Source organism: Brachypodium distachyon, chromosome 3, assembly GCF_000005505.3.
Source record: "Brachypodium distachyon strain Bd21 chromosome 3, Brachypodium_distachyon_v3.0, whole genome shotgun sequence".
Taxonomy (NCBI): domain Eukaryota; kingdom Viridiplantae; phylum Streptophyta; class Magnoliopsida; order Poales; family Poaceae; genus Brachypodium; species Brachypodium distachyon.
Window position 1 is genome coordinate 55,138,417 of NC_016133.3, and position 18,831 is coordinate 55,157,247.

At 45.8% G+C, this 18,831-nt stretch overlaps 3 protein-coding genes, 1 non-coding gene and 1 pseudogene across 4 annotated transcripts; 4 read left to right on the forward strand and 1 right to left on the reverse strand.

The window, feature by feature from the left end:
• Positions 1-529: 529 nt before the first annotated feature.
• On the forward strand, positions 530-6,745 carry LOC100840941 (annotated as a pseudogene).
• A 4,215-nt stretch (positions 6,746-10,960) lies between these two features.
• On the forward strand, positions 10,961-12,295 carry LOC112271914 (F-box protein PP2-B10-like). The gene is made up of 3 exons (XM_024462165.1): positions 10,961-11,287; positions 11,425-11,576; positions 11,715-12,295. Exons 2-3 carry the CDS (start codon positions 11,428-11,430, stop codon positions 12,214-12,216), a joined length of 651 nt encoding a protein of 216 aa, XP_024317933.1. The 5' UTR covers positions 10,961-11,287; positions 11,425-11,427; the 3' UTR covers positions 12,217-12,295.
• Positions 12,296-13,143: 848 nt separating this feature from the next.
• LOC112271705 (putative F-box protein PP2-B12) lies at positions 13,144-14,426 on the forward strand. The gene is made up of 4 exons (XM_024461475.1): positions 13,144-13,197; positions 13,247-13,525; positions 13,660-13,802; positions 13,991-14,426. The coding sequence occupies exons 1-4, from the start codon at positions 13,144-13,146 to the stop codon at positions 14,424-14,426; spliced, it is 912 nt and encodes a 303-aa protein (XP_024317243.1).
• A 1,272-nt stretch (positions 14,427-15,698) lies between these two features.
• LOC100841554 (putative F-box protein PP2-B12) lies at positions 15,699-17,990 on the forward strand. The gene is made up of 3 exons (XM_010237652.3): positions 15,699-16,196; positions 16,308-16,426; positions 17,124-17,990. Exons 1-3 carry the CDS (start codon positions 15,915-15,917, stop codon positions 17,614-17,616), a joined length of 894 nt encoding a protein of 297 aa, XP_010235954.1. The 5' UTR covers positions 15,699-15,914; the 3' UTR covers positions 17,617-17,990.
• Positions 17,991-18,241: 251 nt separating this feature from the next.
• TRNAM-CAU lies at positions 18,242-18,328 on the reverse strand. The gene is given in 2 exon segments: positions 18,242-18,277; positions 18,291-18,328. It is a non-coding gene; the product is annotated as a tRNA-Met (tRNA).
• Between the last annotated feature and the right edge of the window lie 503 nt (positions 18,329-18,831).

The window sequence follows — 18,831 nt, forward strand, 5'->3', positions numbered from 1 at the left end:
CGGCTCGGTCCAGCTTGTGAGCCAACGGCCCGAGGAAACACTGTAGCAAAAGCCCAAGTTAATCGAAGCCCACCACCAACTCCACGGTCAAGCCAGTCCACGCGAAACGCAATGGCGCAACTGCCGACCCCGAGCTCGTCCTCTCGCTCCTCTCTCTATCTCCCCGAAACCGCCGCCGCCCACGGCCAAAGCTCGCGCCCCTCCGCCACCGCCGGTCGCCGCCGCCGCTCGCCATGGTCGCAGGTGCCAGCTCGCGAGCCAGTCTCGGCTCGCAGGCAGCCTGCTCGCGGCGAGCTCGGCTCGGCTCGCGTCCACCCTGAGAACTCTGCGTCTACCCAGGTTTGAACTACGACCCGACATATAAACATGCATGCATATGCACCAGATCGAATCTCAATGCGTGGGAGTAATAGGTTAATATTGGCGCAAATCTGTATGACAATAATTAAATCATAAGCTCGCTAAATGTATAACTTGATCCCCGTGCAGACTGCAGAGTGCAGAGTTAATTAGTAGCCGCGAATATCGATGATAATAATTAATGCTCATTGCTTAACGGGTTGATTCAGAATTGCAGTGCCGTATAGATAACACCATTGAATTAGCCAGCGTCCCACCCTTCTACTCTTTGCGCCAACCTTTCCTTGCTTGCAGCACTTAAACGTACTATAGCTAGTGAGCCCAAGAGAGGAAGGAGACCACATCAAGATGGCGGAGGTCGTGAGCGTGTCGAGGGGGGTGATGAACCCCCTCCTCGGCAAGCTGACCACGCTGCTGAGCGACGAATACAAGAAGTTCAAAGGGGTGAGGAAGCAGGCGTCGTTTCTCAAGCGTGAGCTCAGCGCCATGAACGCTGCTCTTGAGAGGCTGGAGCTCATGGATGAGCTCGATCCCTTGGCCAAGGACTGGAGGGCTGATGTCAGGGAGATGGCCTATGATATGGGGAACTGCATTGATGACTTCATTCATCATCTTGAAGGTGCCGATGCCAACGCAAGCTTCCTCAAGAGGACTGCTCGGCGTCTCAAGACTTTACGGGCACGTCATCAAATTGCCAGCCAGATCGAGGAGCTCAAGGCTCGAGCAATATAGGCAAATGACCGGCGCATAAGGTACTATCACATTTTCTTAGTGAAAAATGAAAACTTATAAGTAACAGAAAAAGCCTTTTATCATGGAAAACTCTGTTTTGTACCAATTATTTGTTACCTTGAGACAAGTTGAACAACCTATCTTTAATTGTGACACAGTGAACTACATTTTAAACCATTTAGTGTCAAATTGAACCATATTGAAGATTTGGGTCAACATGAATTAATGTGGTTCAATGTGATCCAATTTATTTAACAAATAAGTTCAATACAAGTTCAGTTTGTCAAATAAGTTCATAGTAAGATTTTGAACACTTGTTGTTCTTCTTCAAAACAAGTTTAATTTGACATAACTTCTTCAATGTGGTTCAGTTTTGACACTAAAGTTCAAAATATTGTTCAATGTGTCACAATTAAAAATAGGTGATCCAACTTGTCACAAGGTAACAAATAAGTGGTTCAAACTGGACTTTACTCTTATTTACTCGGACTTTGTGTACACAAGGACCGTGATGTAATGCTAATCTTATTTAAGGTCCTTTGATATAAATGGGTTTCTATCTCATATTAATATAAATAGCAGGCAAGTGTCCAAATTTAATCAAAATAAATACATACTCCTTTCGTCTGAAAATAAGTGATTCGGATTTGTCCAAATTCGTATGTATCTAGACGTGTTTTAGTGTATAGATACATGCGAAACTAAATAAATCCGAGTCACTTATTTTCGGATGGAGGAAATAAATCAGAACCGAATCAACAATCCGTGTCAGATTTGGTCTATTTGGTAGCTACACATGAATCAAAGTTAGAATAGAATCCAGAATTTTTAAATTTTCTGTGATAAACACAAATAGGAATCAGGTGTACTAAACATTTACAAATCTAAAGAAGAGAAAGAGAACTAGAACAGATAAAACCATAATAATTAAGTAAGCCTGGGCAAAATAACTAGTAAAGAAAAACAACCTGCAATGAATCTACAAAACCATACCAAAGAGTTCTTTCGGATATATAAAAGTTCTAGGTACAAAATTGACGAGTGCAATTCTGGTTCTGGCTTTGTGCCTGTGGATTCTCGAATGTCAGTAATATACAAGGAGGCAGCAGGTCTCGTGGGATTGGACGGCCCAACGGAAGAGCTTAGCAATTGGTTGACAGATAGCAAGAAAACCGTCAAGGTTGTCTCCATTGTGGGCTTCGGAGGCCTGGGTAAAACTACCCTAGCCAAGCAGTTATATGATAAGGTCGGAGGGAAATTTGACGTGAAAGCTTTTGTTCCAATTTCCCAAAGACCAAATGTGTCAGGAATCCTCAATAGCATGCAGTCCAAACTTGGGATAAAGGACTCTTCCCAACATAAAGATGATCACGATATCATTGACGGCCTAAGAGAACATCTCAAACACAAGAGGTGCAGTACTATTTATTCTTCTTCTGCTACTCACTCATCATGGACTTGCAGGGTTTAGCTACTGGTGAATAATGGCTGTGTGAATGGAGCAAGTATCTTGTGAATGGAGTAGATGAGTATTCTGTATGGTTTAGCATACTTTTGAATAGTTGTTACAGAAACTTCTTTTTCCCAGTAATAAAACAAATTTACAAAGACTTCTTATGGGCCGAGGCCAAATCCTGTGAAACCTTCTTAGCCATGGAAAGTAGAGCTTTACTAGAGGGACAATTAACGCCCATTATGTTGGGTAACTATGAACATTTTTTTGGATGCATCCTACTGTGCCACCACAAACCATTAAACCAAATTTCAGTTATACATCAAATCAATGCATGTACCCTCTTGCATATTGTCGCCCAGCCACAGCTTCTCTTGTACAAAGATAAATTATAAGAAAAAAACTATTAGAATGTACAAGCTAAATTAAGTTCACTGAGTTATAACACAATTCACAGATCAACTATTGGTGTTATTTAGCCGACAATTATCCTAAATTACACTTAAAATACTCACTCTGATCCATATTAATTGTCAAAATATTACATGTATCTAGACGCTTTTTAGGCATAGATACATCCATATTTGGGCAAATTTAAGACAATTAATATGGATCGGAGGGAGTAGCATATTTAAATTATTTATACTTAGTTTATTGTTTTTGTCCAACTGTTTTGATGCTTCTAACTATATTGTGATGTATGCAACTTACTAACCTATTCAAACCATGCAACAGGTACTTTATTGTTATTGATGATTTGTGGGATCACTTAACATGGGAAACAGTTAGATGTGCCTTTCCAGAGAACAGCAATGGGAGTAGAATAATAGTAACCACACGACTGGAAGATGTGGCCTTCGCTGCATGTTGTAATAACCAACAGTGCATTTACAAAATGAAGTATCTAAATGATGAAGACTCAAAAAGGTTATTCTTTGGTCGAATATCTGGATCCAATTATCCATCCAATGTCGAAGAAGCTTCAGCTGGAATTTTAAAGAAGTGTGGGGGGCTGCCACTTGCAGTTATTACTGTAGCTAGCTTATTAGCTTGCCGTCCAGAAATATTGAGGAAGGATTGGGAGAGCATAAGGAATTATTTGGATATGCAGTTTGGCACAAACCTCACCTTGGATGGAGTGAAGCTTATATTAAACCTTAGCTACATTCATCTTCCTCTTCGTCTTCGGGCATGTTGCTTATATCTTGGCATGTATCCAGAGGACGAAGAGATCATGAGGGATGATCTTGCTCGACAATGGATAGCTGAGGGCTTTGTCAGTATTATACCAGGTCTAGATTTGGAGGACGTGGCAAAGAGTTACTTCAATGAACTTATCAATGTAAGCATGATTCAGCCTGAGAGAATTGAGTATGGGGAGGTGTTGTCCTGCAGAGTGCACGATATGATGCTTGATTTGATCCAAAGCAAGTGTGTTGAAGACAACTTTGTGAGTGTGGCATACAAGTATGAAGACATGGCCAGACTACACGACTGCCAGTACAAGGTCCGTCGATTATTGAACTTGTGCACCTCGGAAGGAACAGATGGAACAATATCAGGGACTATTATTGCTCCGAGCATGTCACAAGTTCGATCATTTTCACAGCATGGAAATGCCAAGCACAGTCCCTCTCTTTCACTGTTTAAGCATCTCAGGGTGCTAGTCTTATATATGGAGGGAATGACTGTCGACCTGACTGCCATTAACCAGCTGTTTCAGCTAAGGTATTTGAAGGTATCGGCTGCTAACGGGTCCATACAGCTCCCTACAAAAATTAAAGGGCCTGTGCATTTAGAGACACTAGAACTAGTGGAAGGAGACTTTAAGAGTACTCTTCCCTCAGATATAGTTGATCTGCCTTGTTTGTCCCATCTTATTGTCGATCGATTCCATAGGACGCCAGATCTGCCTAATGGGATCAGTCAGATGAAGTCACTCCGCACACTGCATGGGTTTGAAATTGGCAGGAACTCGGTCGAGGATATTGTGGGCCTCGGCGACTTGACTAATCTAAGGGACTTGAAACTTTATTTTTGGCGGAAAACACCGGAGACGATGGATGCTTTATCCTCCTTGATCGGAAAGCTCCGTAACGTGAAACATCTCTCCCTAATTGGCTTGTCTCTTGGGGAAGACAACATGCTGCTCTCAATATCCGAGCCTCCTCTACATATCGAGGTGCTAGAACTGCCATACTTCTGTTCTCTAGACTTCCCAAATGGATTGGTGATCTCCATTGCCTCCGCCGCCTGCAATTGGAAGTTGGGGAGCCGCAGATTCATGTCCTCGGGGCGCTGCCCTACCTAGCCGATTTACTTCTACGCGTTGAGAAAATCGGTGTTATATTTGGCACAGGATTATTCCCAGTCCTGGAGCACCTGAGCTTTGAGAACGTTGCTTACGATACTACAGCATACCTAGGCTTCAAGGCTGGGTCATTGCCCAAGCTGCGACGCCTAACTCTAAAGCTCCATGAGTGTAACTGGTCGGTATAGAGCACCTGTTAGGCCTCGAGAGAATCAATGTGAATATCTGCGGCATCCTATTCTTAAGGAGGGATTCTTCTGGTGAGCAAATAGTCTTCTAAGGAAGAAGCGGCCTGTCGTGTTGAATCTGCGTTCAAGAACGTGACGCAGGTGCACGCAAACCGGCCGTCCATAACCGTCCGTATGGACAGCCGGGCACTTGGAAAGTTGGAAGTGAAGGGGCCTGACGGGTCGTGCACCACAAGTAGCAATTAGTTTCAATTCAGAGGGCCACTTTGGTAATTCTCTATCCCTTTGCTCTTTTACATAGTCCATAATTTATTTCTGGTATTGAGTTTCTCGGTTATTTTTACCAATTACCTAATGCACTCTCATATTGTCCAAGTTTTCAGCCACCATGTTACATAGTATTAAGTACTCCTGATCAGCGAACTATTAACTAGTCAATGATTTGTAGCAGGGGAATATCTGTTCTTGCCTAAATCTCATTCGATAAGTGAATCTCCTGCCTCATCTGAATATATTCTTTCTACTCCGTACATCTTTTTGTATATACAGAGGAGTATGTTATTAAAAAGGCCGTTTGGTTCCCTAAAAAAAGGCCGTTTGGTTAGACAGTATAATTTGTAGCCTAGATTTTCCATATTATATGATATATGGATTACATGGAAGTGTTTCTATAAGTATCATACCAACTTGCACACGATTTAAGTACTCCGTATATGTAATACTGCTTGAACTGTTGCTGCTAAGTGCCCTTTGCAAATGTTGATTTATGTTCTCTCCCTTGTGCTATCCACTTGAGTAGTTGAGTACCCGTTACTGAACAATGGTGCCTTGTGTGAAACGATAGTACGATACCGTTTTCCATGTCTGTTGTGCAAACTAAGTACAAGAGTTTGTATGATTATTGTTTTTTTAAAAGGATTTGTATGGTTATTGTTGCTGAGTAAGCTGGTGTTCCACCAACACGAACACAGGTTGGTAAAAAAAAAAACACGAACACAGGTCTTGGAACCTTGAAGATTATAGTATAACATTTTCTTGGACCAGAAGCACCACAACGGTTGAAAATTAGTGTACATTGAAGTTACCATGCACAACCTTTTCCCCGTTTGTTTTATATCATGCTTACAAATGTTTACGATGTGTTTATACTCCTACTTGGTTATACTTGGTTATCATGCACAACCTTTTCCCCGTTTGTTTTATATCATGCTTACAAATGTTTACTGCAGCCATCCAGGTCGCTGTGAAGCAATCTGAGGCGATCTTTGGTGGGGGAAACGTGCAATCTTGGAGAGATAGAAACAATATGAATGATCTGCATGCTGCAGTTATGCTCCATCTCCGAGTCCTCATCTTCAACGAGGCTACGGTTACAACTCCCGTTTCCATCCCGTTGAAAGGCTGTTTCATCTCCGTGCGTGTAGGTGGAGCAGAGGAGAACATGGGAACTCGAGCATGATGTGTAACACAGATGCAACGAAGTGGAGTTCAATCTTGCTTTCTGTTTCTTCTTTATCTTCTAGTACTAACTAATGGGCATGTGATTGTGGATTTTTCATGTATTTGCTTTGATGTACCCTAAATGGCTGTCGTCCTGTCAGTATAATCTGCTGAAGTCTGAACTGCAGAATCCTGCATTCTATGAACTACAAATTGACTTCCTTTTCTCGAAATGTCAATTGCCAGCCAGTATTTAGCTTATTTGAGCTACGAGTTCGCCTTATTCTGTTCCTTCCTGTAAAAGAAAAGGATTCACTTTGTTGCAGTGAAATCTGTGATGGTATTGTTTGTTGTTTCTAGCTAAAGAGAATTGGCCTTGAGTAAGCCAAGTCACACACTTTTTCTTTTTAGGCTCCTGCCGGAAATAAGAACAAGCAGCAGGACACCGTTACTGTAGCCTGTAGATGTCACATATCTCTGACAAGTGACAAAGGAACGGCGTTGGAGGGTGTGAACTGGACGGAAAGTGGAGCTCCCTCTCCCCTGCCGATGCCACAACCCCTGCCGGTGGCGCGCGTCACTTCTCTCGGATCTAACCACCATGGCAGTTAGGCCTGGTCCATCTTCTTGCACAGACTTGTGGTGCTGTGGCCTGAGGTTTGGGCAATTTCTGTTGAGGGCCTCTCCTTGCGTCCGGAACTCCTGCATGCGCGGCGGGGGCAAGGCAAGGACTGGATCGTGGGCGCTACGACATCTACACAGTCATCAGGCACTTTTTAGCTACCCTTCCGTTCAATTACAGAGTAGAAAACTTCTTCCACACACGCGTTTTCCATTCTCTTTTTTTCCCAACGCTTGTGCTGGCCCAAGGACTCTCGTCTCGGTTTCTTGGGAGTTTAATTTGGTTTTCGCAGCATGCACGGTTCACTAAACAACGCAGCATGCACGGTATTTACAGAAAAAAAAAACGGGGCTTGCACGGTTCCTACCAGGCTTCCAATCTAACGAGACCACCTCCTATATATAGGACCCAGGATAGTCGATCCCCATTCGATTCGATCGAGTCCACCTCGGAACGTCGTCCCAAAACGCACACACGACGACAACGCCGGGAGCCGATCGAGAACGTACGGGCAGAGAAACACACACCATGGAGATTGCAGCTGTTCCTAATCAATTGTCGATGTCCTGTTCCTCCACTACGTACGATACGTGCAGCGAATGCAGCTGGACAGGGCTACCGGCGCCGAGTGGTTCGCGCTTTCGGCGAGCGGGATGCAGATTGCACGGTGCGTCAGGCACCCCTGCGGCACGTCCAGATGGATCCGTGTGGACCCTTCTAGGTGCCCCACAAGAGGGAGAAGGTCCGTTCATTTCCAGCCCAGCTAATTTCCATGCTGAGATATTAATCTTAGTACTTCATATCTCGCACACGTACGTGTAGTAGTACATTCCTAATCAATTAATTGTTGGCACATCGATATCTAATTAATAGGTTCTCTGAAGCCTATGAGCTCAGCTGCATGCCCAAGCTGCAGATCGGTGCCAAGGTTGCAGAGCGAGGTGCTCCCACGAGACACCACCTACGTGGCATACACGGTGTTCAAACTATGCCAAACATTCTACGGGTTGGATTCGCCGTACCAGGAGGCGTCCATTGCCGTTGCCGGGTGCAAATCGAAAATGACCCGGCAAGTTTGCTTGCAAGGCTATGTCGACGACGGGGGCCGGAAGCACGTCTTGCCAAATCGTTATGGAAGAAGCCGCTGCCACCCTGAAGTGGTTCTTCAGGCAAAGGACGACGAAATTGTTTTCCCTCGGAGGAGGGATGACGGTTGGATGGAGGTGGAGCTGGGTGAGTTATGCAATGAAGGGGCGGCGGCGAGGTGTCCATGAGCTTGAAGGAGGCCATGGGAGCAAACCGCAAGGGTGGTCTTGTGGTGTGGGGCATTTGAGCTTAGAAGTAAACAACAAAAACCAACATGATTGTATAAAGTATTGTCCAAGGTGAAGAAGACTATTGGAGCGATTTTAGTTTTAGTTCCGGTTACATCAAAAAGAGGGCTATTAGTGTGGTTCTCGTTGAGTCATTTTTATCCGTTTTGCATTAATATTTTTGTTCAAGACATAATCGAGTACTAATACTATTCCTCATGATCAAACCTCATGTGCTCTGGAAGAAAAGGAAATAAAGTTACTTCAATAAAACCACGGCATGGAAAAAGGCATTGATGTACCGAATTAGTATGACCACAGCAACGCGAAAGTCATTTCTACCGGCTCATGTAGACAACCATGCGCTGCCATGTGGCGCTCATGCAGGCCCACGTGTTTTTTTATTTCATATCCCAATAAAATATAACATTCATATACCATATCTAATAAAATATACCATGCATATACTATTCATATATTATATACCAATTAGACTGATGGGGTGAGTCCGGGTTGATGCTACGTGACATCGTATCAGAGGCTCGCATGTCACCGCCAAACCTCCCCGTAACCATAACGCGATCTACACCTACGGTCCTAGCCACACACCTGTCCATTTTTATTTTTTAATTTCTCTGCCGACCAGAGTAATCTCCGCCTAATCTTCTGGCAGATCTCTCCCATCTCTCTCCTCTCTCGCAATCCTCTCTCCCATCTCTCTCCTCTCTGCCGTGGACCGACCCCGCAGCGCCGCTGCCCGCTATCCAAGCCGCCAGGCGCCCCCCTACCCGTCGTCCCGCCGCCTCTGCGCCCGTCCCTGCGGCCCCGCGCCGCTGCCCCCCGTTCAAACCGCCGCCCGCTCCCATCCCCGCCACCGTGCGCCTCGTCCCGCCATCCAAGCCGCCGCGCGTCCTCTCCCTGCCGCCACGCGCCTCGTCCTGCCGACCCCGCCGCCACGCACCTCGTCCCTAGGCCTGGCCTCGGCCGTCGTCGCTGCACGCTTCTAGCACCCGCTGCCTCCCACGAAATAGGGTCCTGTCACCGATTGGTTAGAGGTACTTTGATTTGTAGCTTCCATGGCTAGATTTCTATTGATTTGTGGCTTGATTTCAGGTACTTTGATTTTCTATTGATTTGTACCTTCTGTTTTCTATTGATTTGCAGGTAGAGTAGATCAAAGTTTCCTTTCCTGGACATATTGACTTTTTTTTTCTTCCTATCATGATCTTGTTTTGAGTCCGAAGGTGTATTTCTTCTTTTTCTGTGATGTACCATTGGGTTATGTTGTACCATTGGGTTAGCGTCAGTGTGATTGAGGAGGTACTTATCGTGTGTTGTAATTGTTTTTTCATGTTTTAGGCAGGGATTTCATATCACAAATTGATAAGTTATTGTCATGTACTTGACATTTGCCTTGATGTACATCAAATTAAGAAGGTACTTAAAATTGATAATATATTGTATCTATCCTAATGTACTTGACATGTACCTTGTTGTATTTGCTATGTACTAAAAATTAATGAGGTACTATTGTTGAGAAAGTACTTAGTACTTTTGATTGTTCTCGTATTTATTAATGAATATTGTATATAGGGTACTTAAATTGATGAGGTACATAAAATTGATGACGTACTTGAAATTGAGTAATTCCGTCACGTTTAAATTTGATAAGGTACTTAAAATTTTATGTACAAAAGAAACAAAAATTGACGTACTTGAAATTGGCTATTTTTATTATCATAGACGACGATACATTTCGTAGAATTTGTACTAAAAAATATTTATGTACCATCGTCTAGGGTACATGTACTTGTCGTACTGTAATACGTACCAACTAGTCAAATTAATACAAAAGATATAAGTGGCCCTCTAAAATTATTGTACAAAAGAAACACATATATTAGAGAAAAAAAATGATTGGTTTTTACGTGAGACCGTGAGTGACTGACACAAAGAAAAGAGAATAAAGATAAAAAAATGATTGTGACCTGACACAAGCAGTGACGGACTCTCTCTAATATAACACAAAGTAAATTAATTTGGTGACCTCGGATAAACGAGTGGCTACGAAGCTACGGGTAGATCGCGTTAGCGTCACCGCTCCGCTCTGGCATGTCACCGGTAGAAAAGCCGTGTCCCCACGCACATACTAACCACGATTCTGCGCTTCCGTCGTCTCCCGCGCCTTGAGTGTTGCTGCGCAGGCGAGGCCCAACTCCCCCTCTCTGCGGGTTGGCCTTGTCGCTAGTCTTATCGTGAATGAGGCCCATCTTGGCTTCCCTCTCTTCGTCGGTGTTGACTGACAGGTTGGGGAAATCATCGTCAAGGCCTATAATACTCTCGCCTAGTTTTGATCTGTCCCCTCCTTGTTGCCCTCTGAAGATTTAAATTACGTATCATGCACGGTCCCGAAGAAGTTCCCAATCTACCAAACGCCTCCGGCTCCACCTGCCTGCCTCCTAATATACCCCGTGTGTCCCCCGTTTGCCACTTCAGCCCATGTAACAACATCCCAACAATCGAGAACACCGGTAGCCGAGAGTTCGATCCGATCAGATACGAGATCAATCGAGTATTGTGATATCATGGAGCCGCCGCCACCGCCGCCGGAAGCGTGCGAGATCGATCGGCTGCCGGAGGAGCTCCTGGAGCACGTGCTATCCCCTCACGTCGCCGGCGTGCGCCTGCCGCGTCGCCGCCGTCTCCCGCGCCTTCCGCGCCGCCGCGTACTCCGACGCCCTCTGGTCCCGCGACCTCCCGCAGTTCGCCAAGGGCGAGTTCCCGAGACGCACGCTGCTGTTCTGGACCAAGAAGTCCCTCTTCCGACGCCTCTCCGAGCAACCCACCTACCTCCCGGGCAAGCTCATCGTACGTATATATAAGCCTGCAGGTCCTAGTCGATCCATGGCCTAATATTAACTTGATCGCCTTAATTATCATCTTTCCTTGTTGCTAATTTGCTATCGCCAGCCGATCGATCGGTCTCCTAAGCGTCGTACGTGCAGCGAATGCAGCTGGACAGGGCCACCGGCGTCCAGTGCTTTGCGATTTCGGCGAGGGCGATGCAGATTTGGTGGCCCAAGGAGCGCCCCTGGTCCTACGTCCACTGGTACCCTGTACTATGTTCTTGTGGCTGCATCGAAGGAGGCCACAGAAGGTAGTTAAAAATTCCTCCAAATTAAAGCCGGCCGGTTACTTAATTGCCATAGCAACAATATGAATTCATTCAGCGTGATCGAGCATTCAATACACGACAGGAATACTGATCCTCGTTAATTACATACCTTTGCGGCAGGTTTCAAGGCGTCGTGCTCCATTGTGTTCACAGGCTGGACGTCCGCGCCAAGTTCCCGAGGAAGTTGCTCTCCCAAGACACCACCTACGCGGCGTACATGCTGTTCAAGCATCGCACATCCTACAAGCTGAAACATCTGACGCACCTGGAGCTGGAGGCGTCCGTTGGCGTCGCCGGGAGCGAATCGACCCGGCGTGTTGCCCTCCGAGGTTACGTCGACGATAGGCCCGGCTACCGTATTGGCCAGCCGTCGTCTCGGGAATACGTCTTGCCATCTCACGCAGCAATTTGTCCTGGAAAGGGGGACATTGTTTTTCCTCGGAAGAGGGATGGTGATGATTGGTTAGAGGTGGAGCTTGGCGAGTTCCACAATGAGAAAGGCGACGACAGCGGCGAGGTGTCCATGAGCGTCGTGGACACGGTGGAAGGCCGCTACAGAGGTAGACTTGTTGTGGGGAGCATTGAGCTTAGAAGCAAGCAGCGCAGGCCAACGAGATTTTAGAATTGAAGCAACACGTAGAGAGAAGCTGAAAAAAGATTTTATAAATTGGATCCAAAGTTTTAAGGTTTTGCTATATCTAACTTGCCTGATTACTCTTTTATTTAGAGATAAGTTGATCAATCAGCCATTGAATATGATTTGTGCTTTAAGATTCTAAATAATGTAGATGATTAAAAAAGAAGGCTAAAATGAGATATACATACTAATCCAACAGGCATGATTCGTCAACTTAGATTTAAATCTTTTGCTTAAAAATCCGTTGAAGTGCTAGCTTTGTTCCGTCTTTGCGGGTGACCTTGGTTTAATGTTTGCTTGGCAATCTCCTGATATTTACGTAACATGCACGGTCCTAGCAAGCTTCCATCCAATATAATGCACGGCCTTTGCGGCCCTACATATACGGAGAACCTTTAAATTTAGGGATGATGAAATAGGAAGCGAACGTTCGCTATCTAAATTTCTCGCGCGACGGGTAAAGTTGTCATTGTCACACACTAAAGTTGCCGGCCTCACAAAACTAAAGTTGCCATCTCACGCAACTAAAATGTTCGTTTCCTAGTCTTTTAGCGTGACGAGACAAAATTGTCATCCGTATAGAACTAAAGTTGCCACCTTCACAGGCTAAAGTTGTCACCCTACATAACTAAAAGTTGCCATTCATGGATCTAAACTTGCCCCCCCTCCCCCCCACACAAAGACATGTGGCATAATTCCAGTCATAATCTTTCCGATCGAATGGCCAATGAAGTGTTCGTCCCGTGAGACTAAAGAACGTATAAATCCCGTTAAATCTACTCGCTACGATCTCCATGACTCCATCCAAATCTACTCCGACAGGACAACGTCAACTCAACCTCGTACCATACGAGGAGAACAGAACAGAGAACACCGATCGAGATCCGATCGATCGAGAACAGGGAAGGAAACATGGAAACGCCGGCTGCCGCGTGCGAGATCGATCGGCTGCCGGAGGAGCTCCTGGTGCACGTGCTATCCCTCACGACGCCGGTGGCCGCCTGCTGCGCCGCAGCCATCTCCCGCCAGCTGCGAGATCGCGCGCCTGCCGGACGATCTCCTCGCGACGATCATCACGCTCACGTCGCCTCGGGACGCCTGCCGCGCTGCCGCCGTCTCCCGGGCCTTCCGCGCCGCCGCGGACTCCGACGACGTCTGGTCCCGCTTCCTGCCCCGCGATCTCCCACGGTTCGTCGACTCCACCGAGATCTCCCTGAGCATGACGCCGTCGTCGAAAAAGGAGCGGTTCCTGCGTCTCTCTGACCACCCCGCCCTCCTTCTTGGCAGAGTCACGGTACGTACGTACGAAGGCAGCGATCTCGCGCTGCTTCATCTTCTTGGATTGGATCCAAATCCAATCCCACGGATGTACTACTAGCAGGGTTCTTTTGAATCGGGTAGCTATATTATGTGTTTATATGTTTGCAGAGCATGTGGCTGGACAAGTTCACCGGCGGCAAGTGCTATACACTGTCGGCGAGGGCGCTGGATATTTCGTCGGCCGGCGATGAGCCAGACAACTGGCGCTGGACACATGCCGACGTTCTCCGTGACGTCAAAACCGGCGAAAGGTATACGTTCTTAATTAAATCCACGTCAGTTATTTTGGAACGGAGAGATTATATATTCAAAGTATTCCTTATCTGTATTCGATTTACTGCAATCTGCACAATGTTAAGAAGAAGAAGAAGAAAATTAACCATGTTTTGCAACAGAATCTCAGCAGAAGTCGCTCAACTCAGATGGGTGTGCTGGTTAGAAATCCGTGGCAAGATACGGAGGAAGATGACTCCAACTACGTCGCCTACATGGTGTTCAAGCTAGCGGGCAATGGAACTGGAGCCCATGGACTGCATTTCCCGTACCAAGAGGCATCGGTCAGTGTCGGAGGGGGCGAATCGACCTGGCAGTTGCGAGCCTGCCTCGATGCCTACGACGACGACGGTGCCTTCCGTGTGGTGCCTCGAAACCTAGTGCAACGTGCTTATCGGGATTGGCCTGATCGTGGAACACGTGACGTGTATCTTCCCTGTAAAAGAGCCGACGGTTGGATGGAGCTGGAGCTGGGCAAGTTCTGTAGCGAGGAGGAAGGTAGCGATGACGATGAGGTGTGCGTCGCATTGACTGAGACGAAATTTCTCAAACCAAAGGGCGGTCTGATCGTGCGAAGCATTGAGATTAGAATTAAGCAATAATACGGAATATCTTTTGGAAAGACTAGTAACATGTGTACCAGTACTTAATAAGTACTCCCTCAGATCATAAATTGTTGTCGAAATATCACATTTATCCAGATGGTTTTTTTAAGAATAGATACATTAATATTTGGACAAATTTGAGTCAAGAATTTAGGATCAGAGGAATAGTTGAGAATTCAAGGTTTAGTTTTCAATTAAACCCATTTGTATGTCTATGTTTCCGTTTAATAGATGGAGAAGGGAGTAGCCTGGTTCGGAAAAACAATGTCCAAATTCTAGTTAGTATTTAGTTCTGTTTGCACTTCGCAATTTCTACTCGATTTCGAGATAATGCCTCCTATGTAAAATGAACGTCTCTCCACATGTTCGATCATATTGTTTTTCCGGTTTTCCTATTGAGAAGTTGACTGATTTTTAGTTAGAGATCAGTTGATGTGATCGATCGTTGGATCTTAATCCAACGATGTCACGTGGAAGAGGAGAGAGAGAGCGGGGATGACCCTCAGATCTTAACCCAACGGATCTGATTTGTCAACTTAGATTAAGACATTTTACTTAAAAATTAGGCAACTGAGGAATAGTCGCACCTTATTTGTTTCATGATTGTACAAGGTCAAAAATAATTGATGATGTAGGAAATGTTCTTGTAACGGTGGCATTGTTTGGGACAAACTGGAATGAAACAATTGGAGGCCAGGTCCCTTGCTAGGGGTGAGGCGTCGGGCAGCAATCTAAATTGAGGTGTTGGAGCAGATGGGTGATGAGAGGGAGGTATAGTGGACTAAGATGAGATAAAAAAAACTCGGTTAGCGGGGGCAATAACGGCCGCCAATAAGATCCCACCGAGCAAACTAGGAGACACGCCGGAAGATGCAATGGTGCTCACAAAATAGATTTCGCGTTATCTAAAAATTTGTGATACAAGAAAGTTACCTGTTTTTTAGTTAAAAATCAATAGACACATTGATCGGATAACGACTACTCTAATGTGTCAATTGAGATTTAAACATTTTTAAATTTAGACACATCCTACCTTTGACTGTAACTACTTTTTCCGATTCATATTACTTGTCTAAAATTTGTCTAAATATATATGTTCTGTTTAAAAACGTTTAGATCTTTATGATATGCGACAAGTGGACCGGGAAAAGGGTAGTACAAACTTCCTTTTGCATCGCTCTCGCATGTACTACTACCGCTTGAGCCTCTCCCAACCCCGCATGTCAGCGGTCGGTACCTCAGACCCGCAAATTATCTCTTCGAATCGTTGACACTCCCCCGTGACCCGTGTTCGCCACCTGTTTGCTTCGCCCCAAATCAAATTGCTTCCAGATGCTTCGTTGTTAAGCCTCTGGAGTCTCCGCCCGCATATATAAAATCTGTGGATTCCGATCCCCTCACGCGACCCTACCATCCCACGCCCTTTGCCAATCTCGCATTCTCTTCTGTCCAGATCGACGAGGCCAAGCAGCAGAGGAGGAACCGATGGCGGAGGCGGCGGTAGACGCCTGCGAGATCGCGCGCCTGCCGGAGGAGATCGTCTCGGCGACGCTCGCCCGTGCCGGGCCGCGCGAAGCCTGCCGCGCCGCGGCGGTTTCCCCGGCCTTCCGCGCCGCGGCCGACTCCGACGCCGTCTGGGCCTGCTTCCTGCCACGTGATCTCCCTCCGATCGCCGACGGGGAACTGCCTGCCGCGCCGCCGCTGTCTAAGAAGGAGCTGTTCCTCCGCCTCTCCAACAGTCCCGTCCTCCTCCCCAACAGACTCGTGGTACGTATACCCTCCTCCCTCCTATCCAATTTGGAGCAGGGTTAGTTCGTCGCAATTCGATGGCGATTTCTCCGGTAGCACTAATCAATCGGTGGTTGTTTGCGATTGCAGAGTCTGTGGTTGGACAGGGAGACCGGCGCCAAGTGCTACATGTTGTCGGCGAGGCAGCTGTACATCGTGTGGAGCGATACGCCGCGGTACTGGACCTGGATCCCTCTCACCGACTCTAGGTTCGTTCGCTCTTTCCAATTCTGATGCAGAGTATACCAATTTTATGTACTCCTAGTTGAATGCTGTTGTAATTTCACCCAATTGCAATTGATACGAAGGTGCTGTAGCGTTGTGGTCACATCCAATTGCAATTTAGTTGAAGGTTTATACTTTATAGTCTCAACTTGGAAGTGCAAGTAGTAGATGGAAGTATGGAATTAACCTGTGAACTAAAACCCCAGAATAGAGATTTAGGTATGGTTTCTTGGCATATATTCCTTTATAATAAGACCATATACATGGATGGAATCAGTTTTGGTAACATTGAAAGAGGCCAATTTCATTTGGACACTGGAATAGTGCCGTACATGCTTTATGCTTATTAGTCCATCTTGCTTCGCACATGCGCAGAACTAATGCTTGTTTACTTTTCCTTTCTTTCAAAAGCAAAGGCGCTTTGGGTATATACACATGGCAGAAAGTAAATGACATTTTACTAAAGAATCTGACTCAGTCATGTAGTACCTTGTTTACAGTTATGTTCCCTTATTCTAGCCAGCAGTACAGAGTGACGCAAAACCTAAACATGAAAAACATTGTTAGTACTTAGTTTATATATTTTTGTTGCAATGCTAGATGGTTTTCTGCATCTTATGCTTATTGATTGGTTCATGTCTCCATCATGAATCCTTAGTCATTACCCTATGTTTGCGGCAGGTTCTCAGAAGGTGCTCAACTCTTGGATGTTTGCTGGCTGGAAATCCGTGGCAAGATACAGAGCAAGATGCTCTCCGAAAACTCAACTTATGCTGCTTACCTGGTGTATAAGATAGACACTGAGTTCTATGGGCTTGATTCACCTGTCCAGGAGGCATCAGTGAGCATTGGAGAAACCAAATTAACCCGACGAGTGTGCCTCCAAGACTATGACGACGAGGATCGCGAGATTCCTGAGAATTATCGTCCTATGAGGCCATTCGTACGATTCATGACCAGACGAAGAAACCGTCAGGTGGTTACTCCAGGAGAGAATGCACAACTCCCTCATAAAAGGACCGATGGTTGGATGGAGCTAGAGCTGGGAGAGTTCTTCAACGAAGGAGGTGAAGATGGTGAAGTGTCTGTCGACCTGACGGAGACAAAAGGAGGCAACTGGAAGAAAGGTCTTATTGTGCAGGGTGTTGAGATCAGAGTTAAGAAATCAGGCTGAGGAGCTTCTAGGATCAAACACTCCCGGGGTTAAAGTACATAAATAAGGGAATCATACTGTTTGTGTTGTGTGTTTTTGTAGCACTTGCTTTTTTGCTGCTAGTGCTGTGCAGAACTACAAGCGTGTTATTTTAACTTGTTAAGCCAGGCATTCTGTACAAACCGTGCTATCCTAGATCAATGTTGGTAGTGAGATCATTAGGTCTGCGAAATGTTATTAGAAGCAGTAGCTGCTGTTTCTGTCCCTTGGTTCAACCTGGAAATGCAGCTAGAGCCAAGAGGTAGCAGTTGCTTTATATTGTTCAGTTGGGGAACCGTTGTGTCTGCTTCCCATCTGATTTACTTTCTCCGATATTGTTTTTGTTTGTTTGCGAATCTTCGTAACATGCTTCTTCTTCTTTTTCTTAAGAATACGCGAAAGGTTGCATATCTTTTCATGGGAGCTGGCATGTTAAAGAAAAGTTCGTACACTTCACTAACATCTGGATTTCCCTTTTGACAAAAAAAATGAACAGATTCACTTTATTGGCATAGTATTGTCGCGCATTACTTTCCTCTCATCTTTGTGCGTGTTGGCAGATGAGGAACTGCCGAGAGTGACAAGAGATTACCGAGTACAAAAAATTTGGGGTGAGAGAGGCTCGAACTCTCGACCTCAGGATTACTCAAGTTAGCTATGAGACCTACGCGCTAGCCAACTGCGCCACCACCCCTTGGTTGTTGGGGCACAAGATTACTCTTAATCAATTCAAAAGTGAAATATCACCACTCGTGGAAATAACGCTGGCGAAACGCAAATGGACCAAACACTTGTCGTCACCGATGATGGTCAGGAACGAAAACATCGTGAGAAGCTAGATCGAGACGGACCGGGGCTCACCGGAGGGGGTAAAAATTTCTTCGATGATCCTAATCGAGCCATTGGGTGCACCTTGAGCCCAGCGACGCCTCCAACCCATACAGCCCTGTCCCTGGCTAAATGGACATATAATAAGAGGTTAGCATGAGTTACTAGCCCTGCTCTGCGGAAAATAATAATTAAGTGGTGGCCTTGACAACACTGGGCGACAAACGGTCCAGCCATCTTCAGTTCTCCAGCCGGTCAGCCCAGCTACCACCTGTGCTGTCTAAATTCATTGAACCGTCCGACTCTGGGAGCACACCAGGCAGAAGCGAACACGCGACGTAATCAGCATCTGATGCTACACATATGCAA